The sequence below is a fragment of the Triticum urartu genome, chromosome 4A, assembly GCF_056163025.1.
Source record: "Triticum urartu cultivar PI428250 chromosome 4A, HENAU_Tu73, whole genome shotgun sequence".
NCBI classification, from domain to species: Eukaryota; Viridiplantae; Streptophyta; class Magnoliopsida; order Poales; family Poaceae; genus Triticum; species Triticum urartu.
In genome coordinates, this window is record NC_141876.1 from 62,859,613 (window position 1) to 62,877,991 (window position 18,379).

Consider the following 18,379-nt stretch of genomic DNA (forward strand, 5'->3'; position numbering starts at 1 on the left):
ATCAACTCTCTCTTATGTATCCATCACTGGCCTCAAGGAGATATGGCCAAGGGTAAGATGGTCGTCCAGGTGGGAGTTGCTGCTAGCTCTCGCACAGTGAAGCAGAAGGAAGAGCTGCGTTGGGAGGCACCACGTGCTGGATGGACCAAGCTGAATGTTGATGGTAGCTATGTGCCGGCTACAGGCGAAGCCGGGGGCGACATGGTGCTACACTCGAAAGCAGGCGAAATCATATTTACCACCTGTAGAGAGATCCGCACATGTGATAACAGCCTAGATGTTGAACTTGCGGCGTGTAGAAAAGGACTCGGGATTACCCTACACCGCACAGACCGTTCCACTGTGGTTGAGATGGACAACACCGAAGCGGTCATGATGCTAAACGCTCGGTCTGTGGACCGCTCAGGATCAGGTGCACTCATCACAGACATTCAAAGGATGATTGCGGATGACCCTAGGGAGATTTTGATTACTGCTATTAAACGCTTGCAGACTAAAGTGAGCCATGCTCTTGCTGTATATGGTAGAAGTATGCCTCGTACTGTTGTTTGGTTGGGTTCGGTTATGAGCGACATTGTAATAAAACTGGTAGTGGCTGACTTGTCACCTTGAGTTAATAGAAATCTTTCTTTATCCCGAAAAAAAGGGGTATGTTAGAGATGCTCTAAAAACATGTTATAATCCAGTAGCATGCGGATGTCAAACCACCGGTTGACTCGAGCGACCAAACCGGGTACGCATTTTTCTGCAGTTGACCTTGACCACGGCTCGACGACAGTCCAGTCGTGTCTGCACTGTCTCACGGGGATTTCACCTCCCCAAGCAGCCATTTTACGATTCTGCCCCTCACCTCACTCGTCCGCCACCACGATCGGCGCCGCCGCCCGCCTCCCCCTCCTCTCGGACGGAGGCCAACCAGGGCGAATGGCTGCGCCGGCGAGCGACGACGAAAGCAAGGACGTGGACGCCTTCCTGTCGTCGTGCGCGGCGTCGGGCGAGGCCGCGTATGCCGCCGCTGAGGCCGTGCTCGAGCGCCTCCAGGCCCGCGCCTCCCGCGCCGCGGCCCGACGCCTCCTCGGCGCCGTCCGCCGCCGCTTCGACGCCGGGCAGGAGCACCGCTTCCTCACCTTCCACTTCCGCGACGTCGTCGTCGACCCCCACATCCGAGGTCGCCCCCCCCCCCCCCCTCCCCCTTCGCGGAAATCGGCCGTCTGGCCGTCGAAATTATAATGGCCACGTCTATGGGTTATTGTAGTGTTTAGGTAAAGCGCGTGGGCGATTCCACTGGAGTGTCAACCATGTGGGCATGTGGCGGCCTATAAATATAATGCTGCTGATTAATGTAAGCGCTAGGTGTCCCTCGACTGCAACTGTGTGTGAGATTATGAGTGTGTAATTGCGCAGAGACTTGATCCCCCTGCTCCTTATGCAGGGAACACTTCAGTCTCGCTTGTTGAATAATTCACACTCTCTGTTTTGGACTTTTGGTGCTCATATAAAATGGAAACAATGGCACTCCGGATCTGTCTGACATAGTTTACTTGATGAGTTTTATTTAACTTTTAGCGTTTGCTTCAGAATCCGGTACTGCACATAATGTGATGTGCCTCCTTGTGTGAGGCTTACTCTGTTAGTGTATCTGATCCCTAGCACTTTTTTTTACAGAGATTCCCTATATGTTGTTTAGAAATATATGGATATACTATTTATTTTTGTGGGAACAAGAATTTTTTTTTTGGTGACTAGTTGGAGCCAGATTTATGTGTGTGAGAAAGTGAACCAAAAACAGACACTTGTTTTTTGTTTTTGTGGGAGCTAGTTGCATTCAAAGATATGGCTTCAATGTGACCACCTTCTTTTCTTGTGGAAGTTTGATAGTCATAGAGGATCAACGGAAGTTCACATGAGATTAGCACACAGCAAGGCATTGGTCAAATGGTACTCAGAGAAATGTTTTCATGGCCTCTAAGCATCATTTTTCATTCTTTTGTGTAAGCTGCAGAGTTTGGAGGTTGATGCTATCTATTTTTCTTCTTACAATTCATCTTTGGCAGAACAATCCTAACTGCAGCGATCAAACTTATTGCAGTAAGAAAAATAAATAGGCCATAGCCTACATACTTTGGAGAGTGTTACTATCAATTTTTCTCTTCTAATTTAGCAGCTGCTTCTAGGGTTCCAGCAAAGCACGAAGCTAACAATGATGGAGATACCTAGCATTTTCACTCCTGAAGATTGGTCCTTCGCTTTTTATGAGGGCCTTAATCAGCATCAAGATTCCACTTCCAGGGATAAGACGTATGGAGAGCTGGGGTGTGGCAATGGTTGGATATCTATTGCGCTTGCAGAGAAGTTGTCCCCTTTGAAGGTGGTTTTCTCTAGTTCTGTCAATAATTTATCTTATCGTCGTTGCTACAGAAGTGGGAGCCACATCAGTTATACATTTACTTTGCTATAATGATATACCACTTTTGGTACCTCTGAGGAAAATAATATCTACCGAGCATTTATTATTCAATTTTGAGCAAGGATCTAGTCTAATACCACACATTGTTCAAACCACGCTGAGCATTGTGTCCTTTTTTCTTGAACTGAGCAGTGTGTCCTTTAAAGCAGGAAAGAGGGAAATGACATCCAATTAGATTTTGATCCGCACATGTCAGTCAAACAAATTAATTTGCAAGCAGCTAATTATTACCTTCATAGTCCAGCCGTTGTTTCTGTCAGAACCCAAGCTGAGCATTGTTTATTTCTTTGCAGGTCTATGGTCTGGATATTAACCCAAGGGCCATCAAGATTGCATGGATAAATCTATACTTGAATGCCCTAGACGACAATGGTCTCCCGGTCTATGACAGGGAGGGAAAAACATTGCTGGATAGAGTTGAATTCCATGAATCTGATCTTCTTTCATACTGTATAGATAACATGATAGAACTTGATTGCATTGTTGGCTGCATACCACAGGTACGGTTAGTTATTACTGTATCGTGAAAGGAAATTATAGTAGACCAGAACCGAAGGAAATTGCTTACTCTCGAAATCTGCTTTTCAGATTCTTAACCCCAATCCAGAGGCAATGTCAAAGATTATGACTGAAAATTCAAGTGAGAAGTTCTTGTACTCCTTGAGCAACTACTGTGCTCTTCAGGTAAGTAGAGATATACCTTCTTCATGATTACCACTTAAGGAAAATGTATTGACATGTGTAATGTGTTGAACTTATTCCATTCAGTTTACCTAATACCAATGGCGATTTGTCTTCATGTCACTTCTCTAGCTGGAGTGAACTTATTTCTTGATTGCTCTTTGAAGTAACTACATTTTGTATATAACCAGATATAAGAAAAAAGAATGTCTTAGGAGTGTATGCTATTTCCTTGTAGGCATGTGTTGCTAGCTCTGATATAATTAAATAATTTTTATAAATAATATAGGATCTGTACTGAAAACTTGGTCCCACAAGTATCATAATCAGCTTAACACTTTAACTGGATGGTTAGGAAGGACAGGACTGGCAGTCTACATTAAAAGGGCAACTAGGCTAAATGCTGGATACTAGAATAACTCTTTTGGCAGTATTCCATGTCTGAAATTCCTCACCTCGACTTCCACCTTTTGCACAACTTCATTTTTTTTGCAACATATCTCTTTTGATCCCTATAAATAGAAGTTTTTGTCAGTTGCTAAGCATTTCATCATCATTTGACATGATGCACACATAGTATTAATCAAGACAATGTTTCATATGATGGCTGAATGTTCTATTCCATTTCCCTTGTGCTTATTTGTTATGTTTGTAAACTTGTTGCATCTCTTACCTCCAGGGTTTTTTTGAGGACCAGTTTGGCCTCGGGTTGATTGCTCGGGCAGTTGAAGAAGGGATGGCTGTCATAAAGCCTATGGGTATCATGATATTCAACATAGGAGGCCGACCAGGTCAAGGTGTCTGTGAACGCCTATTTCTACGCCGTGGATTCCATATCAGTAAGCTCTGGCAAACAAAAATTATGCAGGTATCAATTTTGTGAAACCAGGAAATCTTTCCATGCCAGCATTATGTTCTGGTTTTAGTAGGGCATAGATTTTCCATTTCTCGCCTCATAGTTTCATATTACAATTTGATATTCTTGTTTGGGATCATCACCAACTAGTTGATAATTTTCCAGGCTGCCGACACTGATATTTCAGCTTTAGTTGAAATTGAACAAAACAGCCCACATCAATTTGAATTTTTTATGGACCTTGTCGGGGATCAGTCTGTCTCTGCACGCACAGCCCAGGCATACATGAAATCTGGTGGCCGTGTTTCACATGCTTTGTCTGTGTATGGCTGTCAACTTCACAAACCCATTCAGGTTCCTTCACACTCTCTTTAGATTTGTAAAGTAAACAATACAGTGATGGAAGTAGTACTAATTCAGACGATTTTCAGGTGAAGAAATTGTTTGAGATTCTTAAAGATGGGTTCAATGAAATCAGCAGCTCCCTTGATTTGTCCTTTGATAATGATTTGGTTGCTGCTGAAAAAATGGCCTTCCTAGTATACCTTGCTAGTTTTTTGAAAGAGAATAAGTCCAATCCTTGTGAGCCTCCATTTGGATGTTTAAACTTCCGGAATCTTGTTGCTGACTTTATGAAGAGCTACTACAACATCCCATTAACTTCTGATGTAAGGCTTCTTAGTTGCGTTCGCTTATACCAGAAATTCATAGGATCAACTTATTTGCCGCTTCTATCATGTGCTTCATATGATCCTCCTTTTTTTTTTCTGGTGCACCAGAATGTTGCTGTATTCCCTTCTCGTGCTGTTGCCATAGAAATTTCTCTTCGACTGTTCTCACCGGCGCTTGCAATTGTGGATGAACATCTGACCAGACACTTGCCGAAACAATGGTTAACATCCTCAGCAATTGAGGTACTCCCTGTGTGTGGCCCATGCATGCATATGCAGCTTGTGAATGTAGTGCAACACCCAGTCTGTACTACTTAATGGTGCAATGTTCTTCTGCTTTTTAAAAAAAAATTGTTGACAGGAATAATGGAGAAGGCATGCCTTTTAGGTGAAGAAAATATGATGATTCAAGAATGTTGATGTTAATGCTTCTTTTTAAAATTTCAGGGAAGAGCAGATTGTAACCATGCTAAAGACACAGTCATTGCAATTGCAGCACCACGCCAGTCAGATCTGCTGATTGAGTTGATCAGGAAACTGAAGCCTCAGGTGGTTGTTACTGGCCTGGCTAAGTTTGAGGCTATCACGAGTGCTGCTCTAGTGAATATACTAAGTGCAACAAGAGATGTTGGTTCCCGGCTGTTCGTAGATATTTCAGAGCATCTGGAGTTGTCTAGCCCGCCAAACTCTAATGGTGTGTTGAAGTATCTTGCTGAGAACACCCTACCGTCGCATGCAGTTATACTCTGTGGTCTAGTAAAGGATCAGGTGCCTATAACTTTACCACATCAATTTTGTTCCATGGTGGATTGATCTCTCATGTCTCCTTTTAACTACGATTTATTATGATGAGTTAAATACCTTATGTGTCTCAACCTGACGCCCTGACCCCACTGGGGGATGTGTATATGTGATCGATGGTTGGTCTTATACATTAAAGACGATCCTACACTGTATTTGAACTTCTCTGCATTCTTACACCTACTTTAGAAACTTCCTAAATATTTTAATCTGCATGTGCTCTACCTTATTTTGGATTATTGTGCAGGTTTATTCTGATCTGGAAGTTGGTTTTGCCATATCTGAGGATGAAACTGTCTATAAGGCATTGTCACAAACTATTGAGCTATTGGAAGGACATACTTCTGTGATCAGCCAGCAATATTATGGCTGTCTTTTTCGCGAGCTACTGGCGCTCCAAATTGACAACCGGCATGCACAGCGAGAGGTAATCATGACGTAACTCCCCCAGTTTTCCACTCATCCTCATGATAATGGAAAACTGTTCTGTCTAATGGTGCCAATAGTGGACATTCCTCTCAGCATAACTCAGCCATTTAGTTGGATAACGGGTACTCAGAGTGAACAGCTAAATATATTAGTAGGATGACTGATTATGTTCCATGATGTCTAACTATGAGTAATAATAATAATATGCCCTGGTATCTATGGAATATCACACTTCAAAAGAAAGGGGGCCTATGGAATTCTTTTGACCTTAATGTTTATTTTTTGGTTAGGCTTTTGATGTTTCCTTGCTCGTTTGTAGAGACAACCTGCAGAAGTGATACCTCAGAAGATGATAGGATTTTCTAAATCAGCTATGTCAACCCTAAAAGAAGCTGAATTTTTCGTTCCTGATTCCAAGGAATCTAGTATCATTCATATGGATCTAGACCGCAGCTTCTTGCCAGTACCTTCTGTGGTGAACACTTCCATTTTTGAAAGTTTTGTTAGGCAGAACATCACGGATTCTGAAACTGATGTTCATTTCGGCATTAAAAAGCTGGTGAAATGTTGCTATGGTGGTTTCCCAGGAGACCGTTATGCTGACAGGTTAGATGGCTTTGGTATGGAAATTATCTATGGAAGCACCTGTGTTGCACTCTTCAACAAGCTTGTTCTTTGCTGCGTGCAAGAACAAGGTACCTTCTTTTTCCCTTTGGGCACCAATGGGCACTATGTCTCAGCAGCAAAGTTTATGAACGCAAACATCTCGACCATTCCAACAAATTCAGATTCAGGATTCAAGATTGAACCAATGGCTCTAAACGAAGCTCTAATTGAGGAAGAAAATTGGGCCTGGGTCTATATTTCTGGCCCTACAATTAACCCTTCTGGTTTCCTGTACAGTGACAAGGAGATACGAGATCTGCTTTCTATTTGTGCTATGCATGGAGCTAGGGTAGTGATAGATACCTCCTTCTCTGGTCTGGAGTTCCAAACCGACCGCTGGGCTTGGAGAAATTTGGAAAGATTTTCTTATAATGTTTGCTTAGATCCCCCATTCACAGCTTTTATGCTCGGAGAGCTGTCCCTTGGGCTGACTGCGACTGGCCTTGATTTTGGGTTTTTAATTTTCAATGACCTGTCCGTCGTTGAACATAATCTTGCAAACTTGAGTCAGCCACATAGCACATTGAAGTACACTTTCAGAAAGCTATTGGGTCTTAAGAACAAGAGGGATCAACACTTCTCTAATCTCATCATGGAGCAAAAGGAGACACTGAAAAATCGTGCCAACCACTTGGCAAAGGTTAGCCTTTTGTAACATTCTGAACTGCCCTCTTAAATTTGTACTCCCTTCAGATCTTAGTTTCACATAGAAAGATTGGCAGAACCTTATTAGTGTAATCTGAGTAACTTGAGTTCATGTTGGCAATCATTCCATCGAAAAATCAGTTTGATCTGTACTATTCCATAGAAATTGTAATATGCGGGCAAAAAAAAAACCTAGGTCGTACCTGTCCAGGGCGACTCGACCTAAACCTAGCGCTGCCCCCAATCCCCTCCCCCCCTCGCGTCGCTGCCGGAGGATGCCGCCGGGCGAAGCCCGTGTCGACGGCGGCGGCAAGGTGCTCTCTCGTGGCGACCCTAGTTCTGTGGGCGGAGGAACTCCTTGGCGGCCGCTGTGTCCCGGCCCGCGCGGGACTGGGCGAGCGGTGGCAGGCTGTGGCGGGCGGAGCTTGACAGACGGCGGCGTTCTGCGGGTCAAGCTGGTGATGGCGGCGCGGTGGCGTGCTAGGGATGATGGTCCCATCCAGATTGTGGCTGCGGCAGTGTTGGGCGGCACGGGTCACTTCCTCGCCGGCTTGGTGCACGATGGTCCTTGACGCAGTGCCGGACGGATCTAGAGGGGCGGCGCGAGAGGAACCATGACAGGCTGGCGGTCGGGAGTAGCCCGGTGACTTCGGCAGCAGCGTACAGGCAGGGGGGTTCATAGGCGTGCCGCCTGGTGTCGCCGGCGGGTGTCGTTCCTGGACGCATCGTCGGTCAGAGGGCTAGATCCAGGCGGGATTGGGCCTTGCTGCCGGAGGTCTCTCCTCTCGGGGACATGCGATCCATCTCTATGCCAGTGATGTCCGCACAAAGGTGCTCCTTTGGTGGCGATCTCATGTTTCCATGGTGGCAGTCTTGGATGGTGAGTGGTGTTGGCAATGCGCTTTGGCCATGTGGGTGGCGAGGTGCGCTGTGGTGGGTGATCAGTGGTAGTCGTGGGATCTGGAGTTCCTGGTTTGTTGTGGTGGGTCCCTGACGGGGAGGGGTTTGTGCCCTGTTCCCACGACGTGGTAGGGGGGTCGGGCTGAGCGAAAGCTTTGAGCCTTGGTGCCGGTGGCGGTAATGCCCGTGGGTGTTACGTTCCTCTTGGGGCGCCGCTTTGGTCCTCTCCTTGCCCTCCGACACTCAGGGTGAAATCCTTTGTCTACCTCGGTGGACACGGCGGCGGCGGTGCTTCATGTCGTGACCCTCTTGGGGGCGTCGCCGATGAGTGTGAGTACTATGTGCTTCTTCTCGGCGACTCGTGGAGGCATTTAGTGGTGGTTTTTAGCGGTTCTGGCTAGTTTTGTCGTTTTTTGTGTTTTGATCGGTTTCTGAGGATTTCCTCAATACCTTCGGTCGTATGGCTTTATTAATATATAAAGCGGGGCGAAAGCCTGTTTCGAGGAGGAAATGGTAATATGCAGTTAGCTAGACATACTTTTGCACAACTGGCTGTGAGGACCTTGAATTTGCGCGTTGTAGAGTTTGCGAGGCAATTTTTGACATGCTCTTCTTTTTTATGCAATGAACAGACACTTGTGAGCTGTGGCTGGGATGTTCCTGGCTGTCATGGTGGTATCTCGATGCTGGCGAAACCGACAGCCTACATTGGCAAATCATTCAAGACTGAAGGTTTTGAAGGCACGCTCGATGGTTGCAACATCAGGGAAGCCATTCTTAGATCCACTGGACTGTGTATAAGCAGTAGTAAATGGAACGGGATACCGGACTACTGCCGGTTCAGCTTTGCTTTAGAGAGCAGCGAATTCAACCGGGCAATGGGCTGCATAACCAGGTTCAAAGAGTTTGTTCTGGGAGTCGACATGCTCACATGAAGGATAGCTAGAGTGCTTCATCATGCTCAAACAAGTGGTTACTATTCCGTTGAAAAGCGGTAATATTTTCCTTTCTACGACAAGGTTTTGGCTGGAAGATGATTCTTTTCTTTCTGGTATCCGGTGGTTATAGTTATTTCAGATTGATTGTATAATGTCTCCTTGCCGTCGGTATGATTGTTGGCACTAGTTTAGAGACTAAATCGGACTGGATCGAAAGCTTGGAGTGCAAGAAGAAGAAACAACAACTGGAGAATTGGGGAAGATTTGTGCTCAGATTGATGCTGTGTGCTACTCCAAGCTTTCTAATTAACCGAGGCATGTCTTTTCCCTTGCTGACTGCTTCGTCATAGTCCTTCACGTCCCCTTGAATCTTGTTTTTTTCTTTTTTGGGTAGTGGAAACCATGAGTTACTTCCAACACACACACACACACACACACACACCAAAAGAAGTGTCCATGCATGTAGCGCTATTTGCGTTTATTTCATTTCAAGTTGAACCACAACATGCATGCATTTTGTATACATATTACATGTAGGGTGTGGGATCACATCTGAACATGAATGCATCCTGCTACAGTGGTACAGCACGTATTTCATTTCGTGGCTATCGAACATCTAGACGAGCCACGTAACTTTCTTGCTGCACTTCTGCTTCCATGGCCAGAGCACGACGAGAACAGCATCAATCGCCTGCTGCTTGGTGTGGATCCCGATGCCGTCGTCAGGGTCGCCTAGTTTGGTGGCTTCTTTGCTCCCCTCCCACACGTCGTTGTTCTGCTTCGCCAGCAGCAGAGAGCACGGTATGGCCTTCCAGTTGACCACCAGCAGAGAACGGACTTGAGAAGACTTTGCAGGGTGCACCGTGGCGCATGCATTGTAGCAGCTCCTTATATAGTGGAACTAGCTAGCTGCTCGGACCGGCGGAGGCATGCAGACTGCTCAACAGTTGCTGCATCGATGAAGCAATTCAGTTTCGATCACCTACATACTCCCACTCCGAGCTAGACACAGATGGAAGCATGGAGTAATTCCCGGCGCGGTATCCCTGCTACATATATCTGGTGCAGTTAGCGTCTTTCCATTCCATGTTAATGTCAGTAACTTGAAAGTTGATGAAACTTGGATCGTTTAGCATCTTTCCTTTCCTATGGGGAAGTTTTCACCTACTGCATGCTGGAATTTAGCAATCCAAATTCTAGCGCCTGCTGGCATAGGAGGAGGCATGCGGACTGCTCAGCAGTTGCTGCATCGGTGAAGCAATTCAGTTTCTCACTCGGCCGAGACAGATGGAAGCTAGCTACACATATTTATAGATGGAGTAGTATATAAGTATATCAGATGCAGTTAGCATCTTTCCATTGCATGATACTGCATGCATGAAGGGTGAAACTTCGATCGGTTAGCATCTTTCCTTTCCTATGGGGAAGCTGTTGGTGAGCTTAATTGCAGCACTACGCAATGCAGCTTGCTCATTTTTTCCCTAGCTACGACCCCGATTAAGGGCAGGGCAGGGCAGGGCCGGGTTCTACTGGTAAAATGATGACGGTGAAGCTTGCCCATGGACGTCGATCTATTCCCTCACCGAGAGCAGTACGTGACAACACATTTATCCGCTGCATCTCTTGGTTTAATAAGTCTACGGCTGGCTAATAGTGATACTACTCCTCTCTGTTCCAAATTATAACATGTTTGATAGAGACTGGGTTTTCTACTCCCGGGTGCACCTACACCCGCATGAACAGTACACTTGAAAAAAATACAAATCAAAATGGGAAAAATCTGAAATTTTGAGACATCAAACCAATGAAAAAAATAGCGCGCTACAGAAAATAGCGTGGCCTCTCAAAATATGCTATTAGTGTGCTATAGCGCGCTATAGCGTGCTATTAGCGAGGCATTGTACATTGATTTATTTAGCTATACAATTCTCTATATGCTATAGCGTGCTATTAGCGGCGCTATAGCGTGCTATTTTTTTCAGTGCATCAAACTAGATCAAAAGTTTTAGCTTCTTGCAATTCGTGACCAAATAACATTCGAGGAGCCCTCAGCAAAAATAACAAAATCTGTATTCAAAGTTTTGTTCACTTTTTAGGAGTGATTTTTTTTTTGCTGGGGCTCCTCAAATGTTATTTGTTCATGAAATTTTACGGAGAGCTAAAACTTTTGATCTTGTTTGATGTCATTTTTTTGCATTTTTTGGATTTTGTTTTATATTTTTTTCAAGTGTACTGTTCATGCGGGTGTAGGTGCACCCGGGAGCAGCCACACCTTTCTCCTCAAGTAGCATGGGTGAGAAGTGGATGGAATTGATCGATTTGATGGGGTCTAAATGAGGAGTAGCTCAAGATATTTTCCTCCAGCGCTTGGAGCCGAACCAAAGCGAATCGAAAAACGCCTACAAATTATGTGGGAATCAATTGACAGAATGTTCAAAAATCTAAAGAGGGGTAAAATCTGGCATATATTTTGGTTAAATAGGGTAAGATGGATGAATTTCGCTTAAATGGGATAATCCCTGTCAAAAAAGACGAAAGGAGGGGTAAACATTGGAACTAACTCTTTTTTTTTTAATCTGGAACCATGCATTCCATTACTCAACGTGCCAAGCTAAGTCGCTGGCAACATGAACTTGGGCGGAGGTAGGAACATCACCCGACCATACGGTGGGGGGGTGCATGTACCATCTTCGATACAGCGCAATAGCGTCCGCTACCTTATTACTTGCCCGTGGGCAATGATTAATGTGAAAGAAAATGACGAAACAAAAGACTTAAGTTCTCTAAAGAGCACTCCATTGGGGGACAGATCATAAGTTGACGACTTGATCGCCTGGACCAAAAGTGTAGTATCTGTTCCTAGTGCCAAGTTCATGCGCTCTATGTATTCCTTGGACACATGCCTCAACCTCTGTATGCAGCACATCATGTGCGTGCTCTATACCACCAGCTCCCGCAACGACCACGTCTCCATCCGAGTCCCTAATCACGTAGCCCCAACCACCTGATCCATTGCCACTGTTATAGCTGCCATCAGTATTAATCTTGTGGTAGTCCTGCGGTGGTTTACACAATATCTCCGTATTTTGCTTGGGCTGCTACTTACTACCAAAGTACTGCAAGAACCCCCTTTCTTTACTCATTATCTGCCAAACAAGACTGTCTATATCGATCTTTCTTGTTTCTTCTCTGAACGTATTTCTCGCATTCCATCATGACCAACAAAGAGCTACACACCTGGCCTTCTGTTCTTCACTGCCTTGTAGAAGAAATTGGATTGTTTCTGTAGGACTGTGCAGCTGCTCACACATCAGACGTACATCCTCCATCCCTACAGCACGCCATAGTTGCCTAACGTGCTTATATTTGAAAAACGTGTGGCAACCATCTTCATCCTGCCGCTGGCAAACTGGGCATAAGCTGTCAATATCCATACCCCGACGCCAAAGATTCATGCATACTGGCATACTATTGTGCGCCACCCTTCACAGAAATTGATGCACTTTCATCGGACATGGTGCTTGCCAAATAATCTTCCAATCAAAATTACTGCTAGTCCAGCCACTGTTACCTTGCTCACCATTTTGCACTTTCTCCATCTGACGGCATAGCTTGTACGCCGATTTGACTGTAAAACAGCCTCGTCCATCACGATGCCACGCCCATGTGTCGCCCATATCCTCCCGAAGAGGCAATGCAATGATAAGTGTTGCGTCCGGAGCCCAGAAAAGTGACCGAATCAACTGTTCGTCCCAAGAACCCGTAATTGGATTGATAAGTTCATCTGTCGTCGGCAGCCCCAGATATTTGCACAGCTACAAGCTCTCATGGACAAGGTAGGAGACGAGCTCCCTCTCTGGAAGGCGGCTATGCTTCCGAGGAGTGGGCGGTTGCTGCTCATTCAATCTGTCTTGTGTGCAATCCCGGTGCACTCCATGATGGCCCTAGACCTGCCGGCGAAAACGATTGCAGCTCTCGTCAAGATATGTCGTGCCTTCCTTTGGTGTGGTAAGGAAGAAGCGAACGGTGGCAACTGCTCTGTGGCTTGGGAATCTGTATGCAAACCTAAATGGGCGGGTGGCCTCGGAATCCCCAACCTGCAATGGTTGAACAAATCCCTCCAGGCCAGGTGGCCGTGGTTGCAGAAGTATGACAAAGACAGGCCCTGGAGCGAATTTCAAATCAAGGTACCCAAAGAATCTCTGGCACTTGTGGATGCGGCAGTGAACATCTCTGTGGGAGACAGGACATCCATCTTCTTCTGGGAAGATAAGTGGCTTCTCGGGTGTCGGGTACGCGATCTGGCCCCTCTCATCTACGCCAAGATCTCACCTAGAATCAAAAGATCAAAAACGGTGGCGCGCACACTTCAGAACAACAACTGGGTGGGGGACATCGGTCCGGACCTCCAACCTGCTGCTCTGCTTCAATTCTTCGAGCTCTGGGATCGTGTGGCTACGGTGCGGACGACGGTTGGGCGAACAAGACGTGATTTCGTGGAGCTGGGAAAGCAACGGCAAATTCTCTGTGCGATCAGCTTATGCCGCCAAATTAATGGGGCTTGAGGTGTCACCAACGGCGGCCTTCACCTGGGGATCCCAGGCACCCCTACGATGCCGCTTCTTCGCCTGGCTCGCGCTCAAGAACAAGTGTTGAACTTCCGACCGACTCGCCAGTAGAGGCCTTCCACATCAAGACTCGTGCCCGCTATGTGGTCAGGCCGACGAATCCATCAACCACCTGTTGCTGGATTGTGTGTTCGCTAGGAAAATTTGGCACTGGACTACTGGGGTCACGGGCAGGTTTGCTTTTGTACCGCTTGGAAACGAAGACCTCAGCTCATGGTGCATCAGGCAGGACCTACTGGATCCAAACTGAAAAACTACAAGAGCAACCTCTCTTCTCGTCCTTTGGATGCTCTGGAAGCACAGGAACGACGTGGTGTTCAATGGTATAACGCCATCAGTACCTCTCCTCAAGCAGCGGATCATGGATGAAGGGGAGGCCTGGACCAAGACAGGCTTGTTTGGCAAATTGGCCCAAAATGCAGAGGTAGTTAGGTGGGCAGCTCCGGGCTAGTAGTTTTCTCATTTTCTTGGTAGTGTCGGAAATGCCGGCATGTAAATACACCGTGTACATTGGTTACTTCGGGGTTCTGCCCCCTCTTCTTTAATGAATGATACGCATGCTCGTGCGTATTCGAGAAAAAAAGTTCATCTGTCATAGTGACATGAGCGTTTCCCCGTTGCGTAAATGGTCTTCTGTCCCATTTCCTTGGCAACCATGGGTCTTCCCAAATTTTCACAGTCGTACCATCACCCACCCGTTTGATTACCCCATTTTTCACAACCTCCAAACCTTTTTTTTCAAAACGGAACCTCCAAACCTTTTAGAATACTACGCCAGGTATATGACATACCCCTCTTTTGTCCAGCTTGCATTATATCAGAACCCGGGTTGTACTTTGCCTTCAGCACTCATCCACAGAGAGAGTCTGGATTTTCCAAAAGCCGCAAAGCTTGTTTAGCTAACATCACTATGTCGTGCCTTCCTTTGGTGTGGTAAGGAAGAAGCGAACGGTGGCAACTGCTCTGTGGCTTGGGAATCTGTATGCAAACCTAAATGGGCGGGTGGCCTCGGAATCCCCAACCTGCAATGGTTGAACAAATCCCTCCAGGCCAGGTGGCCGTGGTTGCAGAAGTATGACAAAGACAGGCCCTGGAGCGAATTTCAAATCAAGGTACCCAAAGAATCTCTGGCACTTGTGGATGCGGCAGTGAACATCTCTGTGGGAGACAGGACATCCATCTTCTTCTGGGAAGATAAGTGGCTTCTCGGGTGTCGGGTACGCGATCTGGCCCCTCTCATCTACGCCAAGATCTCACCTAGAATCAAAAGATCAAAAACGGTGGCGCGCACACTTCAGAACAACAACTGGGTGGGGGACATCGGTCCGGACCTCCAACCTGCTGCTCTGCTTCAATTCTTCGAGCTCTGGGATCGTGTGGCTACGGTGCGGACGACGGTTGGGCGAACAAGACGTGATTTCGTGGAGCTGGGAAAGCAACGGCAAATTCTCTGTGCGATCAGCTTATGCCGCCAAATTAATGGGGCTTGAGGTGTCACCAACGGCGGCCTTCACCTGGGGATCCCAGGCACCCCTACGATGCCGCTTCTTCGCCTGGCTCGCGCTCAAGAACAAGTGTTGAACTTCCGACCGACTCGCCAGTAGAGGCCTTCCACATCAAGACTCGTGCCCGCTATGTGGTCAGGCCGACGAATCCATCAACCACCTGTTGCTGGATTGTGTGTTCGCTAGGAAAATTTGGCACTGGACTACTGGGGTCACGGGCAGGTTTGCTTTTGTACCGCTTGGAAACGAAGACCTCAGCTCATGGTGCATCAGGCAGGACCTACTGGATCCAAACTGAAAAACTACAAAGCAACCTCTCTTCTCGTCCTTTGGATGCTCTGGAAGCACAGGAACGACGTGGTGTTCAATGGTATAACGCCATCAGTACCTCTCCTCAAGCAGCGGATCATGGATGAAGGGGAGGCCTGGACCAAGACAGGCTTGTTTGGCAAATTGGCCCAAAATGCAGAGGTAGTTAGGTGGGCAGCTCCGGGCTAGTAGTTTTCTCATTTTCTTGGTAGTGTCGGAAATGCCGGCATGTAAATACACCGTGTACATTGGTTACTTCGGGGTTCTGCACCCTCTTCTTTAATGAATGATACGCATGCTCGTGCGTATTCGAGAAAAAAAGTTCATCTGTCATAGTGACATGAGCGTTTCCCCGTTGCGTAAATGGTCTTCTGTCCCATTTCCTTGGCAACCATGGGTCTTCCCAAATTTTCACAGTCGTACCATCACCCACCCGTTTGATTACCCCATTTTTCACAACCTCCAAACCTTTTTTTTCAAAACGGAACCTCCAAACCTTTTAGAATACTACGCCAGGTATATGACATACCCCTCTTTTGTCCAGCTTGCATTATATCAGAACCCGGGTTGTACTTTGCCTTCAGCACTCATCCACAGAGAGAGTCTGGATTTTCCAAAAGCCGCAAAGCTTGTTTAGCTAACATCACTAGGTTGAAAGTATGCAGATCTTTGTATCCAAGCCCCCCCCCCCCCCCCCCTTCTTAGAGAGCGTGAGTTTTTCAACTAAGAGCCATTGAAATACCGGCATATCATGGCGGTCATATCTTCACACAGCCCCTTGGTGAGATCAAATACTGTCATTGCAAAAGTAGGGATAGCTTGACCGCAAGCTTTGATAAGAATCTCCTTCCCGGCTTTACTTAGTAGTTTTTCTTCCCAGCTTTAGATACGTTGCCAGATCCTATATCTTTCAAATATGTGAAGAGTTTCCTCCTTGATTGTCCAACATATACATGCAACCCTAAGTATCTTTCATTCCATGTTTCTCTAGCAAGCCCCAGCTGATCCATCATACTCTTCCGTGCTGCTGAGATAGTATTCTTACTGAAGATAATTGCTGACTTGTCCGCATTTATTGTTTGCCCCGAGCAGTTCTCATACAAATTCAGTATATTTTGCAAATGAAGTGCACTCTCTTCCGAGGCTTTCAGAAGAATCAACGAGTCATCTGTAAACACTGGGTGATTAAAACTCGGTGTGTTCCTGCATACTTTCACTCCTTCTAGCAGACCATCTTGTTCTGCACTATTAAGCAGACTAGAGAAGGCTTCCGCACAAAACAAAAATAGATAAGGAGAGATGGGATCTCCTTGCCTCAGTCCTCTACCTGGGTTATCTCCCTCCATAGCAAATCATCCGTAAGTAGAGCATTATTGGGGCTGCGGCCGACCATTTTTTCCCATGCCGGTGGCCATGTTGGATGATCGGCTCTGATGGCCGAGTAGCTAATTTTGCTCAGGCCATCTGACGTGGTGGGTGTCTAGTGGGATTACAAAAAGGATTGTTGTTGCCAAATGAGCAGAGTGAAGAGCATCGCGTTGGATGCACCAGGTCCAACGTTGGAGTCTCACGACGGTCGGATGCATCATCGCTCGGGTACCCACCTGATCTGTGCTTACCGGTCGTTGACAGATCGGGATAAAGCGGAGTATGTGAGCATTTAAGGGAAGGCCGGGCAAAAACAAGTTCGTACCTGGACGCATGATGTGATTGTCTCACGCGAACATAAAAAGTCTTGTGGTAAATGAATGGTCATGCTCGGTGCATGACAGGAGTGTTAGCCCAACATGTATTGCCCGTGTCCTTCTTTGGCCGGCCAGGGTTATCCAACATCCGGGGCAATAGAGGCTGACCACACCCCCCATGGCCCATGGTTCACATTAAACTTCACATAATATTTTACTGAGAAAACATACACCATGATACGAGAAATCCACGTCTTAGAGAAAGCCACATTTGAGCAAGTCCTTATCCAGAAACTCTCAATCAACGAGATCATAGGCTTTTGAGAGATCCGATTTGTACGCACAGAGTGTCGGGGGTCATCTTTCAAGGACCAGATATATGAAGGCACTCAGAATTTGTGAAAGTCTATGTCCTTAATTACGATGCGCCTTCAAGAACGCCAGGTCCGACATGCACACGTATGTCAAATAAAAACTACACACAGGCATACCCCATGAACAAATTCCCCATGAATGCACACCTTGAAACAAAATAGAGATATAAGAGTATATAATAAATTTGAGCAGTTGATTTCATTAGACGTGGTCTAATTGATTCTTAACTTCTTACCATTGGAGGCAAGAGGGCCATGTTAAAATTAGCCAACTCAAGCAGAGATCGAGTTTCTTTATTATCAGAAAAAAAATTAGGGATTGAGCTTAGGAAGAGAACCCTCCCTCCGGTTCTCGCACGCTTGCCAAAAATAAAATAAAATTTGAATACGTTTCGGATCCGCACAGAGCACGTATGGGTAGTGTGTATAAAATCTCAAATCATATCGCCAGGAAGGTAAACCTCCTCTGATATATAGATAGTAGACATCTCAGGACCTAGTTGCACGCCGGAAGAACCACATGTCGCCGCCGCCACCGCCAAAAGCCTGTGCCGGCAGGGCGCGCGTCGTGGAGGTCTGGGCCCATAACGAGGAGGCGGAGCTGGCTCGCATCTCCGACCTCTTCAGGGAACTGGAATTCCCCGTCGCAGTCATGGCCACGTCCTACGACGTCCCGTCCCGCCCGGTCATGCCCCGTGCCCCGCGGACACCTAGCCTCCACGCCGGCGCCGACGGCGTCTACCGCATCACCGACCGGGTCCCGTTCCGCTACGCCTTGGACTACAGCTGCGACTGCCTCCACGCCAGGGTCCGAGCCGCGCGAT

At 46.6% G+C, this 18,379-nt stretch overlaps 1 protein-coding gene across 2 annotated transcripts; it reads left to right on the plus strand.

Moving 5' to 3' along the window:
* Positions 1-696: 696 nt before the first annotated feature.
* On the plus strand, positions 697-9,386 carry LOC125550642 (methionine S-methyltransferase). 2 transcript variants are annotated; one of them, XM_048713679.2, is made up of 12 exons: positions 703-1,168; positions 2,175-2,368; positions 2,761-2,967; positions 3,056-3,151; positions 3,828-4,016; positions 4,170-4,358; positions 4,436-4,672; positions 4,784-4,918; positions 5,123-5,443; positions 5,724-5,903; positions 6,225-7,211; positions 8,749-9,386. In XM_048713679.2, the coding sequence occupies exons 1-12, from the start codon at positions 925-927 to the stop codon at positions 9,049-9,051; spliced, it is 3,282 nt and encodes a 1,093-aa protein (XP_048569636.2). In that variant the 5' UTR covers positions 703-924; the 3' UTR covers positions 9,052-9,386. The 2 variants fall into 2 exon arrangements, with proteins under 2 accessions (XP_087373897.1, XP_048569636.2); XM_087517771.1 differs by lacking the exon at positions 8,749-9,386 and having other exon boundaries at positions 697-1,168; positions 6,225-7,226.
* Positions 9,387-18,379: the final 8,993 nt, after the last annotated feature.

Coding starts and splice junctions, on each gene's coding strand:
- LOC125550642 (XM_048713679.2), top strand. CDS start 925: ATGGCTGCGCCGGCGAGCGACGACGAAAGCAAGGACGTGGACGCCTTC. Junction 4,359..4,435: donor AACTTCACAAACCCATTCAG/GTTCCTTCACAC, acceptor GACGATTTTCAG/GTGAAGAAATTGTTTGAGAT. Junction 4,673..4,783: donor ACATCCCATTAACTTCTGAT/GTAAGGCTTCTT, acceptor CTGGTGCACCAG/AATGTTGCTGTATTCCCTTC.